Genomic DNA, 21,917 nt, shown 5'->3' with positions numbered 1-21,917 from the left:
AGAATGGAAAAGGTAGGTTTGTCACAAAAAGAAATCCTGCATTTTTAGATGGTTTGAACAAAAGATATTAGGAGGCTAAGTCACCAATTGAGCACCCAGGCAAGACAAACGCAATCTAAAAAAGCATCCTACTAACATTGTTAATTGTTGGAGTCTGCCTCCAACAACGGGGATTTCCTACCCCACGGGTCACGGGATTCTATGAAGACATGAACCACATGTTCTCCAGTAAAATTTTTTGTTTCCATTTGCATACCTTTTTTCTCAGTCTGCTCCCCCTGCCTCCGTTTTCAGTTCAAGTCACTGAGGCCAGCTTCAGTCATTATTATATTAGAGAAAATTCTAGGCTAAAGAACCCAGAGATGAACTCAAGTTAATCTCTAAAAACCTGATTTTGTCAATGGGGGTGACAAAACTCAAATGAGAAGTCAGAAGAAACCTTATGGTACCTAAAGGGGCCTACAGAAAGCCAGAGAGGGACTTTTTACAGGGCCATGTAGAGACAGGACAAGGGAGAAGGGCTTTAAGCTGATAGAGGGCAGGTTGAAATTAGATATTAGGCAGTTCTAGACTGTGAGGGTGGTGAGGCACTGGAACAGATTTTCCAGAGAAATAGTGAATGCTTAATCCCTGGAAGCATTCAAGGCCAGGTTGGATGTGGTTTTGAGCAACCTGGTCGAGTGGAAGGTGTCCCTGACCACAGCAGAAGGGTTGGAACAAGAATGATCTTTAAGGTCCCTTCCAAGCCAAACCATTGTGAGATTCTAAGATTCAAACATAAAGTGTCATTAAACTTCTGATTCTTACTACTAAAGTATAGCAAGGTTACATTTTAATCAGGCCACAACAAAGAAGCCCATCTCCATTCCTATAACCTTTTAAAAATCTGAACTTTTAAAAATCTAGGGGGAAAAAGCCCTAAAAATATCAGCCAATCCATTTTGCAGAACATAGTTAAAACTCAGTGATCACACATTTTTTAGTATCACTTTTTGCCTCATGCCAATCCCCAGTCTAGTGATAATTATGGGAGAACAGCATCCACCATCCACAATCTACCTAAATACACTTTCACCTCTGTATCAGAATATACAATAGTAAATACAGGACAGACTTCATTTTTTCTGTGTATTTTCATGTCTCAGCTGCCTTATTCTAGGTAAGGCCCAGTTATTGAGCTACCAGCCCCTGCAAGTGCTCAAATAACTGCACTCAAATAACTGAGAGCCAAATCTAAACCAGAACTGTCCAAGTTTGGTTTTTTGTATGCCTTTTTGTAACAACATCGCCAAGCAATGAACATTTCTCATTGTTGTCAGACTTCACCTAACAAACAACACACAAAGATAGAAATGAGAATAAAATTTGCATTACTCTTACTATAGTTAGGAGGTGTGAGATCCAAGACCATAAAACTACAGAAACTACATAGACAGATTTTTTTTTAAAAAAAAAGTTTAAATCATACCAAGATAGATTCAGCCTACTATCTTTAAATGTGAAATAACACAACAGTTAAAATTCTATATGTAAAGTAAAAGCATGACTTTCTTAACCTCTGCTCTGTAATTCTAACCCTATCAGACAAGCTACTCTGATGCCAAGAACAGCAGTAATTCATCCTAGGCCTGTCATGTACCACTGCTGGTTATGGCAAGGTTTTACATTCTTCCTTTCCTCTCATAAGACACAATTGGTTTTACATTCTTACCTCCTGCCAGAACAGATCACAAAGTACCCAAGAAGAATTACATAGAAGATGCTATTATGCCAGTCAATTGCAATGCTTATGCTTTTCTTGCACAATATTTGATTGTTACCGTGGCAGTTGCATTTATTATCTAAATTTATTATCTAGATTATTGAAAAAATTCTAAAAAGGCATAGCAAAATTAACTTCAGTATCAATATCAGGCAGTGGATCTGAACTTTTTAAAATGCAGTATCTGAACATCAGAATAAAGAAAACATTTCCTATTCAATGCCTTTCTTTTATGCAGGAAAAAGACATGTTTTGGAAGTTAGCCTATTTTCTTTCTTGAATTATTCATTCTGGCTGAGAGGCCAAAGCTCTTTGGGCAGCTACAGAGGACGAGAAGAGTTGTTATTATTATATACATTAACGTAGGGAATCTTATTGTATATACACAAGAAAATACTGCACCTGCAACATAATCATTGGGACTTGGCTTTTACAGTATTTACATGTTGTCTCCCGGTATTTACAGGTCTTCTCTACATGGTCTGGCAAATCTTTTCTCAGGATTTTTTCTTTGCAATCAGCACGAGGACATGGGAGTTCTTCAAACTGACAATCAGTTCTCAAATGCATCTGAAAGATTAAAAAAAAAAGTCAATCCAATTAAGTTTTGTGCACATCTTCCATCTTTTGAAGACATCCAACCTTAAGTAACTTTAGAACCAAAGTGGGGGGAGTTATTTTGTGAACTGCATCACACAACTGACAAATCTACTCAGGAACAGATTTCTGACTGTACAGTCCCGTTACCTGCACAGCTGATTTCACTGTATTACAGATGTACATGAGCTACTTCTACACTAAAAACACTCTAACACAGCACCAAATTCTACACTGGTCTATTTAAAGAAAAGTCATGCACTCTTCTTAAAGGTGTATTATTCCACATAAACACAGATGCTGCTTTAAGCTGTTTAGATACGTGAGCTTGCTCACTCACAGCAAGAATCTACACATCTCACTGCAAACTGCTGTGCAGCCGTTTCATAAAAGTGTTGAATTACTGAATTACTGCTATCTCATGCCTTCACCAAAACAGCTACAGGTTATTTTACACAACTCTGGAGAAGCCAAAGGCTTCATTTCATGCATAAACACCACATGAGAGGATTAAGATAAATAAAAACAGACCAAAATAGAAATAAAATTTCTCACATTTGTCAAGCACAGATTAACATTCTTCACTATTTTATTTCTCCTTCAAGTTCTCATTTGGTTTATCCATTTATATTTCCACGCTTTAGTGCCTGACAATCACATGATTTTTTACAATTCCTTACAGTTCATAAAAAAGCTGAATTTCAAAACAATTTAAACCTATCGTAACATTTATAAATCACACTAACCACCAGTGAGAGCAAGTTAAGTAATTGACTGTGATTTTAATTTGTAAGATTTTTTTCGCATTCTTTAACTCAAAAGAAAGCTTATGACTGTTAGATTAACTTACCAGTAATTGACCCAAAGACAGCTGTTCCTTACAGCCCTTGTTTTCATTTCTGCAGTATATCTGAAGAGCAAGTAGCTCTCTCCTGCAACAATTATCTTTAAATACCTGAAAAATCAAAAGTCATTTTTTTTAGAAACTGAAAAGCACTCAAGGATATGCAAGTTCAAATAAAGTAGAAGCCATGCAATTCAGCCACAGCAGTGTCATTTAATTCTAGATATATGTGCCAGAAATAAAATCCTGCTATTCTGTTTTTCTAGAATGTGCACAACACTGAGCTTCCCCCACTGTGATGCAGCCCAATGTATTTGGACAGATACTCTACTACTGTTTCAGTTTTACTATAAATACAATAAAGGGAAAGGTACAAGGAAAGGACCAAATTTGTTGTTATTTGCTTGGCAATATTAGGCCTGCACAAGCTAGAACTCTCTCCATGGTTTGGGGAGCTGCTGTATTAGGCACAATAACATAAGACAAAAGAGACTCAAAGCACACTAGTGTGGAGGGGAGGTGTCGCATGGATGGTGGTCCCAAAATTAGTGGATTGGCTGGCTGGAATACCTCCTTGCACTTCAGTACTAACACATAATCACAGATATTTTCTAAGGTTTTGGATGGAAGGTGGTTTTTTACTTCACAGGTAAGTGGGCTTTCACTATCTCTCCATTTTAATGTTTCTAAGCACTTTCAGCGTTTTTTGTCCACAACAAAACTGGAAGAAGTTACAAACAGAGAGGTTGGGGGTTGAGTTTTACACTTTTTATGGGAGATACCTCAGAAGAGACAACACAACTGAACTCTCAAGGAGTCAAATTGTGAAGGGCAGGGACTAGAGAGAGACAAGAATTGAAAACCATTATTGCTATTTTGAAGTCTAAAACCAAAGAGATAAACTTCTGTTTTTCAACTGCTTTAATAGCCATTAAGAAATATCTTAAGAAGCCCAACCTATGCCTGCCTCTCTGACAGACTCCTGTGATACTGAGCACACTGCAGCACTCCTGTAATTACAGAACAGTTCTGCATGCTAACACTTAACCAAGCATTATGAGCCACCTGCCCACAGTGACTATGAATCTACCCCCAGTATCAGTGAAGAAGGGAACACTGCAATCACTCTCATCTGATCTCATCTGACACAGGTCACTGGTTTCTGTTTACTTTTCAGAGGCGTGTGGGAAGTTTAATGAATGAACAAGGCTCATTTAAATAATCAATTGGCTACGCTGCAGTATCTTTTCCAAAGTCATTCACAGGGTTAGAATGCAGAGTTTCGCTAATTGAAGATAAGGTTAGAAGACAACTTTTAAGAGTTTTTCAAAGACTATGTAAAAGCAGTTCTGTGAGTTAGGAATTCAGCATTCTGTGGGAAGAGAGGTTTCCAGCCTCATGAAAAACACTGATTTGCACAGTTAGTCTAACAGGTATTTAGTATACATTTGCCTTCTTGTCCTGTTTTAAAGATACTTGAAGTTCCACAGCAAATGTACATATTTATATACTGAGAGCCAGAATGTCAGAGTTAAAAAAACAAATACATTAGGCATCATGATTATTGGTCTGAGTTCCTGGAGAATCCATCCATGTCAAAACCAAATTACACTGCACTGTTCTGAGCACTGTTCAGAAAACTGTTTTGGATTGAAGCAAAGAGATATTAACATACCCATCAACCTTTTCTTGAAAATGGTTAAGAACTCAAGTATTCATTTAGGCAAGAAACACTACTAGCACAAATAATTTACTGAACACTTTAGCAATAATGTAAAAACCACATAAACCATGTACTAAGCCAAGAAGTTTTTCTACCTTCAATGTTTCAAAGGCAGCAAAAAGTTTTGATGTGAAAACTGAAAAACAGTGAAGAGGATATCACTGCAATAACTCATATATATAAAAAAGGATTTGATTCCATTACCATTACTGTAACTCCCCACTGTCCTAATTCCAGTGGGGTTCACTGAACACCACACTGTAAAAGAGTGAAACAGCAGCCACTGGTCCAGAGCCAAATCAGTGTTCACCTAGACCTGTCATCCCTGCATCTACAAGAGATGGAATATTTCTTATCACCCTCTTCGTAGATGGGAGGACAACTGCAATGTGTTGCTGCAGCTCCCAACTATGAATATGAGATGTGACACCTGTCTGGACTTCTTGGGATGAAGCTGGCATGTTTTTTACCATGAGGTTAACAGGAAAAATGGGTCACCTACCTCTATAAAATGCATGGTTTAAGTTTTATCACAAACCTATCTTTTTAGGCAGCTTATTAGGTTTATGAAATAATTACCACATAACAGTAACACAGCTTGTGTACACACACAGTTCAATACTCTTGGATAAGAAACTAACAATACCTTATCTTTTACTATGCTTTCTTGACACGCTGTACATTTTGGACTAGAAGACCTGAAGAGAAAACAAAAGTGAAAAACTATTTTAGCTCATCTGCATTTTTGTAGTACAAAAATTTCTGTTTATGAGGCACTTAGTTTTGATTATTCAATATATTCTAAAACCATTTAAAAATCGATATAGTTCATTATAAGGAGAAAATACGTTATTTCAATCAATTTGAACATTTGAGTTTTCAAATGTATCTGGCAATGTATCTGCAAAGTATCTGCGATTCCCAAAGAAGTAAGACCATCACAATGTCTCCAGACAACTGCACAGTGGTTTTCAAGTTGGCAAAATTCATTCCCTATTTTTCAGTCTGCACCTGATCCAAAATTGTTGTCACTTCTCAATCTGTGCAAACAGGCAGAGTTCTATCTCTTCAATTACTGTTTTTCAAACAACATCTAATGAAAATTTACTTTCTCTGACAGCCAATTATACATCCATTTAGGGTAAAAAAGTATTCATGTCCATCTCCTTCAAGTCTGTTCTGGTTTTGGCAACTGTTACAGATGCTTGCTGCCTCCTTTATCTGAACTACTGCCTTGTAGCTGTCTTGGTGAACTAATTACCAAACTTATGACCTCTTGGACAACAGGCAGAATGAGGAGCAGGGCAGACTGTAAAGAGAAACTGGAGTGCAGAAAGCCTGAGTTTCTACAGCTGTTTCTGGCTCTGACCTGCCAAGTGCTGTAGTGTAAACCCCTTGGAATCATAGAATGGATTGGGCTGGAAGAGAGCAAAGCTTATCTGGTTCCATTCCCCTGCCATGGAGAGAACACCTTCCACCAGATCAGGCTGCTCTATTCTTTTTTAGCTCCTTTTCCCCACATTAAATGGGAACAGTCAAAATTATCTCCCTTGTGAAGCACCGAGACGAAAAGCACCAGGTAAAAGCTGCGTGAGTTCTTTCATAAAGCAACTCACTGACAGGCTACCCTAAGCTGTGGCTGCTAGCAGCAGTGCAAATCAATGTAAAAGGCTGAGAAAGTTCAATTATGTTATATAATCTGTGTGGTTATTTCAAATCATCTCGCTGGCTTCTGCTCTTCAAACCAACCATTTTGTGTCTCATCATATTTCTGAGCATCTTAAGTACCTTGAAGCTTCAATATCTGTAATGCTTTTCGTAAGCCAGAAAGAAAAAAAAGGAATCTGAACTACATCAGGGTATATAGTGCTTGATACAATGTCACACTTTCCTTGCTCTTACTGAATTCACTCAAGCATCCAACTTGCCTTTTCAAACTACTCTTGCATACTGAGCAGACATCTTTACTGCTTTAGCTCCACTAACTCCCAATTCCTTGTCCTCAAACAACCCTAAAACAGAGGTTGCTAGCATATAATTAGGGTGTTTGTGTATGCAGCAGCGTATCAACACTGAATGAAAAAATTTTGTGCCAAATACAGGACCAACATAAACCTGTTTTACTTTCAATTTTATGGGCATGCTTTTTATTAAAAAAAAGGGGGGGGGAAGTAAATTAAATCTTTAATAAAATATTTGTTTGCAACAAGCACTTAAATAAAGTAAAATAACTCAATGGCCTTAATATGTGTCCTTTTTAGTAACAGGCCGGTTGGAAAGTCAGGAAGATAAAACTACACATATCCTACACTGTAATAAGCTCATGTGCATGCCTCACAGCAGAGAAGGAAAACTGCCCAGACTCTAGCAATGCCAGAATTGTTACTGCTTAGATTGTCAAAGATCTACTCTGCCCACCTGTGCACCCAAGTACGTCAGATGTTTGGTTTTTTGCAGTCACTGCTATTAACCATGTAAGAGTCTTCCAAAAACATGTACTGAATAAGAAATAACTGCATTCCTTAAATACCACACCTCACTCGACACTGTGTATCAAAAGAAAAGTTGGTGGGGTTTTGTTGCTGGTTTAAATTTGAAATGCTGTAGGAACAAAACCTGCAGAAGCGCATTAGTGAGCTATGGACTCAAACTGGACTGTGTTTGCCAGTACACAGATCAGTCTTTATCAGAGATTGAGTATTGTAATAACTTTTATACTCTTTTGACATGATGCATACAGTCTTGACTTACACATCTTAGATACCAGATTACAGTATTTCCAAGTGACATATAAACCAGCATCTAGAGTCAGAGTGGTCACAAAAATTAAACAGATTACCAAGGCTTCCAAAGCCAAATCCTCTCACTGATAATAGTCCAGTATGCAACATTCATCAGGCCAAGTATCTTCTGGATTTCTGCTTTTCCAGTAGGAAATGAATACATTCACTGCTTATGTACCCCAGGAGAATAAAGTGTGCTGAATGGTCTCCAAACTTGACACAAAGTTTTGAAATCACACTACTGAATACAACCAGCAGTAATGCACCAACGTTGAGAGGCAAAGAATCTACTGATGCACAGGTACTTCTTTAAAACCTGGACACTCCCTGAATGATTGCATTTTATTCTTATCTGGACTGGGAAAGATTGCACCTCTCAGCCTTCATATAACATCTATATCCTTCCCCCACCCTCTCTGCACTGTGGCCCAAACACCTCAGTAATACAGACACCAGCCTTTCTGACCCTCCTGCAATCCACAGGACCTGCAAGTCCCACAACAAACAGCTGGAAGGGCTATAGGGAAACTGCCCCACAAGCAGTTTAATTTACCCAAGGGTCCCACCACTCATCTCTGAGGCTGGGTCCACAGCCAGGTTAGGCATCACCACCCCAAGGAATGTGTACAAGCTCACCTCCTCACACAGACAATTTACTGTGTGTATTTGACACTAGATTACCCAAGTTAGAAGTCTTGTGAAACAGCTACTCCATTTGGCCTCCACAGGGAATGAAATTCTAACCTAACACATTGCTACACAGGACTACACCACCTTAACAACTGTTCCAACAATATTGATGGAAAGCTTGGCTGCCTTACCCTGACCCAGGGTAGAGCACAAATGTTTGCACCAGCACCTAGATAACAAATACTCAAGCAAGCAACAGTGGAAGGCTCAACATATTCCTAAAGCTGCAATGATGTTCACAGTAATGTCAGTAGTTCAGAGCATTTAAAGGTATCAACATGCTCTACCAGAACAAACAACATACCTCAGCAAGGCATTCATGCAGGTTTCACAGAATCTGTGTCCACATTCAGTCTGTTTAGGATTGCATAAGATGAGGTGACACTTCTCACATTTGTACTTATCTTCCACAGCATTCACAAATTTCTCTTTGTAGCCACCTTGCTCTGGAACGTAGATGGATGCTGATGGACTGCGGTCAGGATTGGCCCTCTGCTGCACCATTTCTACAGATAAAGGGGGTTCTGACTTCTTACTGGTGTCCATGCTCTAAGATAGTTTCTGTGAATCAAAAGTGAGAAAAACTGAGAAATGAGGGCCTCTTTGGCCACTGAAATAGAACAAACAGAGCGTCTGAAACTGCATCAAATCAGAAAGTATCAAGAACAGATCTGTGTCCACACATCATGAGAACATAATACATACATTACTGCCTGAGTATATTTAGCATAGCAAATCTGTAGAACAGTCTACATATTCAAAGGCTGTAGAAAGCAAAGAATTAAATCCTGCTCCTGAAAACAAAGTGTTAATTATGGTTAATCACTCTAGGAATACATAAGGGATTATTTCCCATCTCTCTCTCGCTCTGAAAAGTATTGCTTAATATTGAAGTCCAACCATTAGAGGCAGCAAGAGGTGTGTGAAGGTGCTCTGGTACAGTGCTACACGTGATCCTGCTCCAATGCTACTGCAAAAGCACCCAACCACCACCCTGCACAGGGTATCCTGAGCCTACCCAGCTCTCCTGCCCACTTCTGTCTATTCCTTTGCAGTGGCACAGTATAAAACATGCTGCTTTAACTCTGCTTTACAACACCACAAAAGGGTTTTACTTGTTAGATACATTCCAACCTTCTCGTTGCACAAGTCTTCACCTGAAGAGAGCAGCTGAGCAAAGTCTAAGTGACAGCAGAGAAGGGCCTCTGTAACGTGGCCATTTGATTCATTTACCAGGGCTAAGCACAACTGACAGGTAGCTGAGAAAATAATTAATCCAGCTGAAGAGTAAATCACAGTACCTATTATCCTGGACAATCCATCTTCTAGGTCAGCATGCAAAGCATTAGCAGAACAACACAGGAATAATACCCCAGGTTAAGTTTTAAAATGTGTTTTCAATCATTTCCTAGCTAATCTTGTAGTCAAACAAGCCTAAGTGCTCTTAGAAAGGCTAAGCATATACAGGAGAAAGCACATTTGGAGGATACAACAGGTATTTACCTATGAGAAGTATCTGGCAAGAGGAAAGCAAACTTAAATTCTCTCTCCATGTTAACCAGTAATTTAGATATTAAACCTTTTCTTTAGAAAATTAAACTATTCTACTGTTCTGCAGTTGCCTCAACTGATAGAGTTCTAATTCAAATTTTAAGAAGTAGAATGAAGAAATAAGGCCCCGTTCACTTCTCAAAGCATGTCCACAAACACCACAGAGATAGCCAAATGCCTTACATTCCAAACATACAAACCCTCTTGTACACAGTTTTTGTGGTATCTTACCTTCCCTTGCTAAGCCAAAACCACGCATTTGTAGTGAAACATATTTACTTGTAGATAATTTCTCCATCTATAATTTTGGTACAGAATTCTCCATGCAAACTAAACAGGTACAGAATTTTCTTTGTTTTCTGATGCCATCATTTACAGAAACAAAAGACAAAATCGTTGTGACTCAGTGCTGAGACCATTTCATGTTTTTACAACACCAGCTGAGCAAGGGTAGAGGTGTTGAGTGAAGAATTTCCTTGCCCAGGGGAAAGCCTCTCTGATCTCCATCAAACTCAGAGACTGCCCAAGGAACCCATCCTCATAACTCAGCACATACACCCCAGTGATTGTGCCTCATTCACAATCAACAAATAACACAATCATGCCCCCCCCAAAAAAGAAAAAAACAGGTTCTATAAACTGAAAAGCTGCTATAAATTCTGATCCATAATTTGAATTAATGTTAGTCTATTCCTTGTCTGCTCTTCAAAGACTGCAGAGACTTATGTCTTGACAGAACAATATGTGAAAGAACCAAAAGGTCTGTGCTGAACTGAAAGTGACTCACACTTCTCATTAATGAGGAAATTCAGATTATTCCAGATCTTAGCTAGAGTTTCACCAGCAAGCATAAAAACCCAGCAGGTTATAATGACACTGAAGAGGCAACTCAAGATTGTAACCAGCACAAAAGAAATGAGATTGATGTTGAGAATGTGATTCAGACAAGGAGGTTCACAGAAGTGCCATGAATGAGAAAGGAAAGCAGTTTACAAAGATAGTCTGGATTTAGAGACTGCCCAAGGCATGAGTGCTGCTGCTGTACATCAGTGGCTGGACATGGGAAAATGAAGTCATGAGCTTAGGACCTGACACTTTTCTGTGGTTGTAAGAGAAAAGATTAGCAAGAGTTGGAAAAAAATGCAATTCCTTAAATATCCAGACTGCTGAAACTTAGCTATCTATGGACTTGCTTCCTATGTGTGACTGGAAAATCTTTGGCACTTGCAGTTTAAGAATCTCTAGATGTTTCAGTTCCTTGATTTATAGCTACTAATACACCTTTTCCCTCTGCAGCTGTGTATTTTTAAAAATCATATTCAAGACCTCCACTCTTCCATCAATTCTTGAAGTCAAAAGCCAACTTCAATCATTTCGATTTGCAGGAACAACACAGAGAGCGTTACTTTCCTTAAAATGACAGAAAAAACAAGGCATGACCTACTTCTGACCCACAAAAAAATACAGAAAAAGAGGCAATAAAGAGATCCTGACAGGAGAATTGTCAAGTCAAGAGAGCACAAAGTTCCCAAACTTGCAAGTCACAGTCCACAACTACTGAATGTCAGCTTTCCCATTAAGTTTCTTCTGAAACAAAAAGAAACTGGATTTGATGTGAAGTCTTCCAAAAGCATGATTCCTTCAAAATAAAACTGAGTAATTAGTCACTAGGAGGCAGGCAGGGGTGACAGGAGAATATTCAAGACTTAACACAGACAGCACCGAATGCCAAATGAGCAGCAGGTGAGAGTTTCACAGAGATACGAAACTGCTCCGGGCTGGACTGTCAGCTGTCAAGAGAGATTTCACACCAGAAATCTCTGCACAGGGTGCCACAGGACTCCACTTTTGGAACTGACACCTTAGATACCTTGTCACCGAAAGCAAGCAGAAAACACACTGCCAAATAAAACATACTATGTGATATGTCTAACAGTCAGATTTGTCCGCCTTGGGTTTTGTATTTATTTTATGAAGCGGTATGTCAGACCAGAAGAGCAAAACAAGCTCAACAACAGAGCAGCCAGATTGGTGAGGAATTCTCTTCCACAATACTCCGAATGCCAGCATTTTCTTGTGCAGCAAAACTAGGAAGCCATGCATGAAGTACTGTCATAAAATACAACAGAGCATTGAGCTTACAAGATCACCACAACCTGTACTGAACAAGGACATGGGGAGAAGTGATGTCTGTCTGTATGCACAGAGCTTTCCCTCATGCATATTAGTTACAAGCTCCTACACCTCTATGTGGGACCAGTGTGAAAACAAGCACAAATAATACAAACACTTCAGCTGCCACCCTTTTGCAAATACATTCCATGCCAATACAGGGTGTCATCTGCAATGGCTTCTCTTCCTTCTCAGGAACCTCTAACAGCAGGACTCGGATTATTCCCCTATAATCATGTTTCAAACTGCCAACAAGAAGCAATTTTGAAGTCACACCTCAGTAAGATACTCTGCACTTACGGCAGTGAGGAGCAGGGAGAGCAGCCTAGCTGGGGCATTCAGGATGAGCTAGTTCTGGTGGAGGCCTGTGATTCCTACAGGCATGGCAAGCTGCCATCCAGACAGAGACTCTGGTTCCTGTTCAGCAAGCTAAATCTTAATGCCTAATTAATCACCAGCTAGTTCTTACACTCAGTTTCTTATCTGTGGGAAAAGATCATCACAATAAAAGCATACGCCTTTTAGACATCTTTTAAAACTGTTAAACCTTGGACAGATAAGCACATAAAAAGAGAGACAGAATCTCCAAGGTTGGCTCTGTCCACTGTCTACCTTTCAGCCACCTGTCCTGCAGCCAGCACATGCTGATACTCACACTTGAGTGGATGTTGCTGTGTCACAACACATGGGTGGCACTGTGACACCGCTTGCTCCAGTCTGGGCACTACCCTTGCTCAATACAAGTCGTATTCAAGCAACTGAGGCTGAACCTCAGTTGATACTTCAAGCTGCACATACTGCAGCGAAGGCCAGAACAATTTGTTGGTGGTTAACTGATACTAATGTTAGTAAAGAGCCCTAGAAACTGGAAGCAAAAGTGAGTTGTTCCGAGAATTAGGAAGCACAGTAATTCCCAAACAAACGGCATTTTGCTCTTTCCTTATTTACACAAGGGTATTGTTCTCACTGCACAAAGAACAAACATCCTAAAAATCTGCTCTTGTCTTCAGTATTACCACATATCTTTATGATTTGTTCTTTGGGAATAAAGCCAGTTTGTGACATAGAAATACAATAAAGTCTCTAGAAAAATTCAAAATAAATTTGCATCTTAAAGAAAACACAAAAAAGGTTAACTCTTACATAAATCTAAAACACTCCTAAAAATTTGACTGCACTAAGTACCATGGGACTTGGAACCTAGAAAGCTCTGAATGAAGACAGTTTCAGTAAATTGACAATATGAAGCAAATAAGCTTTTGCCACAGCTTTAAAATTCAAAAAGAGCAAAAAGCTATTAGAAATAAATGTTTTCATTACAGTACCTTAGAAGAGAATAATGCATGACACGGTTTAATTTGGTTATTACTACAGGACAGCAAAGCTTTTTGATCAAATTACAATTTGCACTGAGAACAGGAGTTCCTCAAACAGAACAGCACTGCATGCACAATATCTAAATTAAGCTCTGAAAGAGAAACCTAAAGTGGGACAGGGAGCTTAAGATCAGAGCAGAGAAGTAACCTTTCCTTTAAAAAAAAAATTGGTATCTAAAATGTGTAAAAGCACACAAACTTCAACATCTCATCCTAACTAGGTCATTTTTTTGGGCAACCTGGGCTATAATATTTCAGTCTGGCTTTTAATGAGATAAGGGCTTGTGATTGTGCTGTCTCTCCCCTCAGCCTCCCAAACCCGCATTGGAACCAACTGGACAGAGTCTTCATGAACATGAATAGCTCTGAGGGAACAGAAAGAGAAACTTAACACAGTGTCCCAGAGAGCAAGAGGCTATAGAAGTGCCCCACTGTGGTCCCTCAGTCAGTCAGTGCAGAGACAGACACAAACCAGCCAAGAACACCTGCTCCCTCTTGTCCCACCAAGCTTCATGGCCTGAGTCTCCTCCTATACCATAAAAGCAGGGGTAGGCTGGAGATTTTAGGGATTTTTGTTGTTTGATTGCTTTTTTGGGAGTCGTTTTATTTTTTGGAGAAGGCAGGAGTAGGCGTAAAAAAAAAGGATGTAAAACACAGATTCGTAGGCAAACAGACTTCATCAGTTCCACTGCTCTTCAAAGAATTTTCTTGTGTACTCCACAGGATATCCTCACACAGCCAGATAACCAGGTACCAGGAGAGGTATTTCCAGATCTGCAGTCTTCCCACCTCACTTGCTTTCTATCATCAAGAATTATTGCTTCAAGTTAGCACATAGACACCTTTATCTTAAAATTAAATTATTAAAACAATCTGAACTTCTCCTCTGTCTTATATTTCAGCATTTTATAGCCTCTAATAAATTCCTAGCACATACTGAAAAGAATGTCCACCTTTCTTTTACTATTTTTAGACAAGTCTTCTGAGCTGGTTCTGCTCCTGAGTGCTATTATACTGCACAACATATATTGGCATACTCTGATATCTTTTTAAAGCACTAATGCAAGCTGAAAGCAGTATATTTGTGACAACATATTATCAGTTTATTCAGGGCACACATGTCAAAAAATATTAAATAAGGCTGAGCAGGGAGGCTGCCATGGGAATCTTGACTCTGGAGCTCTCAAGCGTGAAGGGGTCCTACTGCAGAGCATCATTTGCACAGCACCCACCACACCTCAGCCTGGCCTTCTGGCAAAGCCCCGCTGCTCACTCTGGGCAGGGGCACTGAACAACAGGCAAATAAAATGCAAATGGCTTCAATCACTCCACAAAAAAGACTCAGGCCATGACTGAGGCAGCACTGGAGTGGCAGGTTTGAAAGCAGACGACCATCCATCAAATTTGTTCTGTGTGAGGTCAGAAGTCTTGGCATGTCCACTCCTCTTTATTGCACAGGGGAGCTACTGATTTGTTTATTTTTACCTCCATGCATTTTTCATGCTTGAAATGCTATTTACTATTTCTCCAGAGTATATATATACACAGGACTGACAAACCACAGGTTTAGGTATTTCCAGGACATGCTCTGAGAGAATATTCTGAGTAGGGTAAGGAAGGGTTGCTAAGTCACCAACGCTGATCCAACTTTACACAGTGGGAAATGAGACCACTCCTCATATTCTTTTGTATTTACACTCAAATACTAAGTCTAATTCCTGTACAGAAATGAAAGCAGCATTGATATTTAAAACTTCTTTTTCTCTGTACTAAAATAAATAGGCTATTTTAACTACTTTAAACTTTGCCCTACGATTTCATAAGCATGCACCTTCCTTGCTGTGAAGAAGACCTGGAGATCATACATTTTATAGAATAGACGAAGACCAACAGGAAAAAATCAGTGCTTGGATATAAGCAAGTAAGCCAAATATTTGAAAATACACAGAAGAGGCACACTGAGTACTCTCCACACAGGAAGCTTGTGCCACTTGCAAGCTCTCCACAGCCACTCATCAATGCAGCATCCCAGCTGCTGAGCTTGGGAGGCACCTCTGGAGGTCATCCAGCCCAACCTCCTGTTCACAGGAGACCATCTTCAAAGTCAGGTCAGCTTGCCCACTGCTGAGTTTTCAAAACTCCCTGGGTGAAGAAACTGCAGCCTCTCCAAGCAACCTCTCCCAGCACTTAACACCCCCTGTGAGGAGTTTTTATTGTAGCAATTATGATGTGATGTTCTTAGGTAGCAAAAAGGCCTGTTCTGATACTTGAACTGTATGATCTTGAGCAACTAAACCATATTTCACCACTATCTCCACAGGCTCTAGCCTGTAGAAATTATTGAACAAATAGGGAAACTATTTTTGGTTTGGAAGGTACAGGCTATTCCTTCTTTTCCTATCTGACCTAGAAAATCTGAAGTATAATCAAAAGATGCTATCATGATATTCTTGAAAAAGAACAACCATGTGTGTCACTTGAATCACAAACACTGTGTATCTCCCACGCAAGATGACAGAAGAGCTGAAAATGGAAGGTAAGTTATGTTTTGTATTGTTTTATTCTTTTATCAATTTCCTTGGCTGTATGTCTTTCAAAAACGAGTCTATACACCCATGTGAAGTGTCTTAGAGGATTAAACAAAACAGCATTCCTGTACAATGGACCTCCATTTAGCAAGTCTGCCGGGCTATGTTGTCATGAAGAGTTCTAACATCGACTCCCTCCTGCTCAGTGTAACAAACCTGAAGATTCTAAATAAAGGACAGACTTGGAAAGTTAATTACATCAGCACTAAGAGTTTAGAATATAACATTTATAAATAATAACACAGTCTTACCATAGTTCAGAATGCCCAAGAAGCCAGGGACTGTCACTTTTAGTAACTATCAAATAATATGCTGAATGCAATTAACATTTAGTCTAAAATCTATTTCACTAGATGAGGAAAAAAACCACCCAACAACTTTCAAAGGACTTAAAATTTATCTGTTAAAAAAAAAAAAAAAAAAAAAAAGGCAGAAAAAGTAAGTCAGTGCAAGGAAATCTGATTTTTCTGTGACACTATGTTCAACTCTATTTTTTCGGAAGTTTACAGCATTCCTTTGAATCGTGACACATGGGTTGCCAAAACAGCTTTAAGATGCAGCCTGAGGCAGCAGTAAAAATAAAATGTTTGTATTTTGACTTACACTTGCTATCTACAGCTCACAGTAATTACTTCCTAATCTCCCTGGGCTACCAAAATACAGTATAAAGTCATCTGAAGTGCAAGAATCAAAAGACTTCCTAAGCATTGAAAGCCTGGGCCACAAGACAGCAGATAAGAGAAATTATGTCCAAGCTCACCATGAGTATTCTTCTGAATTTCCAATTCAAGTTCCTGTACATTTCCTCTTTTCTCTCATGCACCCCTAGACAAAGCTACTGCGTTTCACCTATGAAGTTAACCCCCAGCTGTGATCTTTATTTCTATACCAGATTTTTAGTAGAAGCAAATAAAGAACAGGAAAGATCAAAAGATGATCAGATGATCACAGAACAAAGTATACTTTAATCTCTTCCTCTGCTGTTTAGGGGAAGTCCATGACTGAGATACATATGACAGTCCTATGTGGGGGAAGTGGATGAACACTATGAAATTTTGCCTTTTTTAACTTCTGGCTCTGTTTACAAAGGAAAAGTTCTATTTTCCACAGAAGAAACACACTCAGATAAAATATTCCCAGAAATGCCGTGAATATCATCATATTTGAAATCAAAGGTAGTTTCCTCTTTCAAAATGGTTTTGTATGTGCTTTGAAGAGAGAACTAGGAAAAACCAGTTTATATTTGCATTTGGAATACTCCGTTTTTATGGAAAGCTATTTCCATCAATCCAGATTTCCTCCCATTCCCATTTTACAGCAAGCCTAATGCTTCCTTTAACTTTTGCTGCACAGCACCGAAGTCTTTGGTTCACATGATCCAAGTGGCAATGCCAAATCACAGACACCCAAAACCCCAACTATAGCACAATACCCACTTCTGACTGGGCAACAGGGCATGTGAAGCAGCCACAACAAACCCTAGCAAGGATCAGCAAGGGTTAAGGCAGACAGCATGTCCCAGTTGCTCTGACCCTGGCATGCAGTCCTAGAAAATGATGTCTCAACCTCCAGTGACCTAGTCTAGTCCCCTTTTCCTCCCAAGGTCTGCCTTCAAGAAAAATCTGCATGAATAATCAGGAATGACTTTCTTATAAATTGTAGCAACTTAAGACAACAAAGTCTGTTCATCTCTGAAATCATCAAGTAGGAATCAAAGAATTACTGCAGTATTTTTGTCAACCCTTTCTTTGTTCTTAAACCAAGACCTATCAATCAATGCTACTCTTTTCCTTTCTGTTAGTCAAAGAGATCCTCACCTTCAAATCCAAGAAAATTTCAAGTCTATCAGAAGAGCAGAAGATATTCCTCAAATCAGAGCCTACCTATCTACACTGCTGTCTGCCAAGTGCATGAAGAATATTTCTGCATTGCCAACTCCTGACAGAGTGCATCTGTGCTGTCTCTTAATGAATCCAGCCTTGAAATCTCAGCAAAGGTAAAAACAAAAAAATCAGACAGTACCTCATTTTCTACAATTAGAAGAAAGTATGTGAAGGCAAAAGTGTCAGAGACCAGCAAATAAAAAGAAAAAATTCTAAGCACTTCAAGAAGCTTATTATGAATAATTACTGCAAAACTGCCTTCTCAAGAATACCTACAAAATACTACTTAATTAATTTGAAAATGCAGCTCATCTTTAACAAAAACAGTCCTCCCAGGAAATTCTGAACACAGCAGAGTTTACAGCAATCTGGTAAATGAAACAGAATGCAACTTCAAGTATGGCTTGGCACTTTGTGAACTCAATACTGGAATGAAGTGCTGTGCAACTAGAAATGACCATACCAGAAAACTGAAAACACAGTATCTCGACATGAAGTTCTTTCCACTCTAACTAAAGTAAGTTTTCTAAGCCTAAATCCAAAACTCAAAAAAATCTATCTAACCTGTGTTTTATGGAAATTAACTCTCCTTAAACATTTCCTGCTCTTCCATTTTATCCCAGTGAATACAGGTAAGAAAGAAAGACTCTTTTACACTGCCCTAAATACTAATCAAACTCTAGAAATTAACATAGCATGTGACATTGTCAGAGTATTTTACTGAACACCAAATTGCATCGAAGACATTTATTCATGCACAGAATTCAACCTCTCACTAATCCTGAGTGAAATTTCCCACCATTCTAGATGATGTCTTCTACTTTGTCTGAATCCATTACTTCTTATTCAGGAAGGAAAGGGGGAAAAGAGAGTAACAGTAACTCCCTTTTCATTTGCCTATATTGTATTTATCACAATGTGAGGAACAGAAAGGTACTGTCCACTTGTTTAATGAAGCAATAGCAGGTTTAACTTCAGTGACTTTGATGTCTACACTGTACACTTCACTGTTTAGATTGTATTATCTATGACCAACATCTTGGAGTTGGGGAAAAATGTGGGAGTTTTGTTAAGATTCTTCATTAGATGAAAAAAAAAAAAAAAACACCCACAAACTACATCTTAAAACAGAATCTGGAAGAAATAAAATTTAAAAAAAAATAAAATTAAAACCTCTCTACACCAATTGTGCTAGAATTCCTAGTTATACTAAAGTACATTCCAGTTTCTACATGTCTAGTAAAAAAGTTTTACTGAAGTTGAATTTTCAGGAGAAAGTCACAGACCCCTTACCCAGACTTGTCACAGCATTCATAATCACAACTCCATATCCACTGCTATCTAAAACTATTCTTACCTTTATTAAGGTGTACATGGAGGAAGCTGTGCTTTCCCTACCTGAAAATTTAGATGCAGAAAACATGTTTCCCAGCAATGTAAGAAAGGAAGGATTATGTTTCTTCCTCTTGTACTAAACACACACTTTAGGAGTCTGCCACTGGAAGCCAAGTCCACATAAGACACAAATGCCTGCTGGTGTATGACAGTATTCACTATTCCAGCTGTAAAGTGTCATGAAAAACTCTTTTACCTGGAACCTACATGCAATTTTCTCATTCCTCTCACAGTTTGTATCCCTTCTTTGTGATTACTTCACCAGGTAACAAACAATGCTATTATTTTGTCTTGCCAAGCTTAAATGTTTTATTTGCTGCCTGCAGGTTCACACCAACTGCAGTTCTGGAGGTTTCAGATCAATAGATATCACTGACATCTCAAGAACAGCCTTGAGTCAGACAGGGTACTACTAAGGACCAAAAAACCCCAGGTCCCTTTGAAGGCTTCTCTTGCACTGGATTAGGAGAATTAACAAAAATCAATGAGAATGTTATCCCTCTACAACATACCTAATATAGAGCTTGTAAAAGTAATTTATGAATTTCTCTGCCTTGATTTCACATCACTACCCAGAACCAAGTGTTTATCACTGTTACACCAAAGCCAAAAATGACAGCAACATTTCAAAGAAATTTCTGATAAAACTGTACAGTACCGCTGCTGTTTCAGAAACACTAAAACTGGTGCACTCCACACCATCCACAAGGCCTTAAAGAGATGTCTTCAGATTTGGAACATGAAGTTGACAGTTTTAGCTGAAAATTCTTTTGGCATGCTTATCGCCCGAGGGCTTCTTTAGTTAATATTAATGAAATCATGTTCACTTCTACCAAATAAATACTTAATAAAGCAATTCTGTTTAATGCATTAATGGCAATCTAACCTTTAAAGGTGCATTTTTATTTTTGAAAATTCAAACCTGAAAGCCTCCAGGTGTTGCACTAGAAACTAAATGAGAACACTCAGATTCTTTGGAAAATTTATGGTCAAAGAATTATCTGCTTCTTATGAAGATTCACACAGGCACAGTCTAGATATGGAGAATGAAAAGAATAATTTACAACTGGAGCAAATGCCAGATTTAAAAGTATGCAGAGGACACTCACTGATAGAGTAAGGGGCTTAAGTCCTAAGATTAGAGCTTATAGGATCTTGCACTGCTAATGACGCTTCAGAGGAAAGAGTGCTGATTCCCACTTTTCTGCAAATAACTTGTATCTAGGCAATGAAGCCTCCAGTATTACAGCAGTGGTTTGGATTTTTTGCCCACCAATACATGATTTTAAGAATCATCACTTTGTTTCTCCCTAAACTGTATAATAAGCAAAACATTGCTTACCTTTTATAGCATCCCTGGCCTGAAGCATTCTACCTCAGTAGGAAGTATTATTTTTGGACTCTTCTAGCAAAATTTGTCACCACTCTAAACCCTCCTAGATGTCTGGATAAAAAGAAATAACTTGCCCACACTTCTGAAGTGTCATAAGAGATTGTTTCTTTTTACATGATACTTTCCAACAAAACTGTACATGAATGCTTTATTATCTTAGGAAGCAATTTCAGGACCTGAAAACGCTAGGTATAATATTAAAGACAAACCTACATCTCTCTACATAAGGATAACTACCACCTTAACACTATAAATGCTTCTGAGAAGAATCCTTTCTTCAACCTGCTTCTGTTTTGGAAGTTATTTTATGACTGCCTTTAGAAGATCACAAAGGAGTGTCAAATTTAATCCAATTCAGAATATATATAAATGCACTTCCTGCAATATAGCATAAAGTCACAAAATACATTAAAAATGTTGTAATGTTGATCCATCATGCCAGGCTCAAACCAGTTCCTGGAACTCTTTTCCATCATTATACAGCATCTACAATAGATGCTGTGTAGATATATTAGTGAAAAAAAATAGTGATAGTGGATAGATAAAAAAAGAGAGGGGGAAGGTAGCTCCAAAGATTGTGTTAAGCATGATTCCTATTTCCTCTATACATCTGCTAAATTTACAAGCAATTATTCTGACGCCAAGAGCAGCAAATTCTTAGTTTTATCTCAGAATAATGAGTTCTACAGGTTAGACAAGTGTCATAGTGTCAAAAGGTCAGTTTTCTTTGACTTGGGGCTTCTAAAAACACTTTTCCATTTTTCAAGACAGTTATTCAGGGGAAAAAAGAAATCATTAAACTAGGTATATTTAAACTCATACTGCATTTCTATCTTTATATGGTCTTACCACTTTGCTAATTTATTCTCCAGGGTATTCAATGCACCAGAGTTATACTTATTCACTGACAGCTGTGCTGGTGATAGCTTTGACTGGTGAAGGCTATTCCACTTTGGAACAAGGATGGGTTTTGTTACCAATCCAAACAGTCTCTGTGTGGGACTTCACCAGAGCACTACCACAAGACAGAGGGCTGGCAACAGCTGTAATTAAGGCAAATCCATTATATCTTAAGTTCAGCTAAGAGAGGACAATCCTAAGTTTCTCTCACTTCCCACAAGAAAATTCTACATCTTTAATGATATGTCATCACCCAGATT

The 21,917-nt window shown here is 38.6% G+C and overlaps 1 protein-coding gene across 4 annotated transcripts in view; it reads right to left on the bottom strand.

Annotated features, from left to right (window-relative positions):
* Positions 1 to 21,917, bottom strand: part of TRAF3 (TNF receptor associated factor 3) — a 70,004-nt gene that overhangs the window by 25,497 nt on the left and 22,590 nt on the right. For all 4 annotated transcript variants that reach the window (XM_063399413.1, XM_063399414.1, XM_063399415.1 and 1 more), the window contains 4 exons: positions 8,704 to 8,960; positions 5,573 to 5,624; positions 3,210 to 3,314; positions 2,165 to 2,332 (listed from right to left, as the gene is read on the bottom strand). In XM_063399413.1, the coding sequence (XP_063255483.1) occupies positions 2,165 to 2,332; positions 3,210 to 3,314; positions 5,573 to 5,624; positions 8,704 to 8,945 (567 nt within the window). In that variant the 5' untranslated portion in view covers positions 8,946 to 8,960. The remainder of the gene's footprint in view (positions 1 to 2,164; positions 2,333 to 3,209; positions 3,315 to 5,572; positions 5,625 to 8,703; positions 8,961 to 21,917) is intronic.

The sequence above is a fragment of the Prinia subflava genome, chromosome 5 (genome assembly GCF_021018805.1).
Source record: "Prinia subflava isolate CZ2003 ecotype Zambia chromosome 5, Cam_Psub_1.2, whole genome shotgun sequence".
Classification (NCBI taxonomy): Eukaryota; Metazoa; Chordata; class Aves; order Passeriformes; family Cisticolidae; genus Prinia; species Prinia subflava.
The sequence above is the reverse complement of the archived record's forward strand: the minus strand, read 5'-3'. Positions and strand labels throughout refer to the sequence as shown.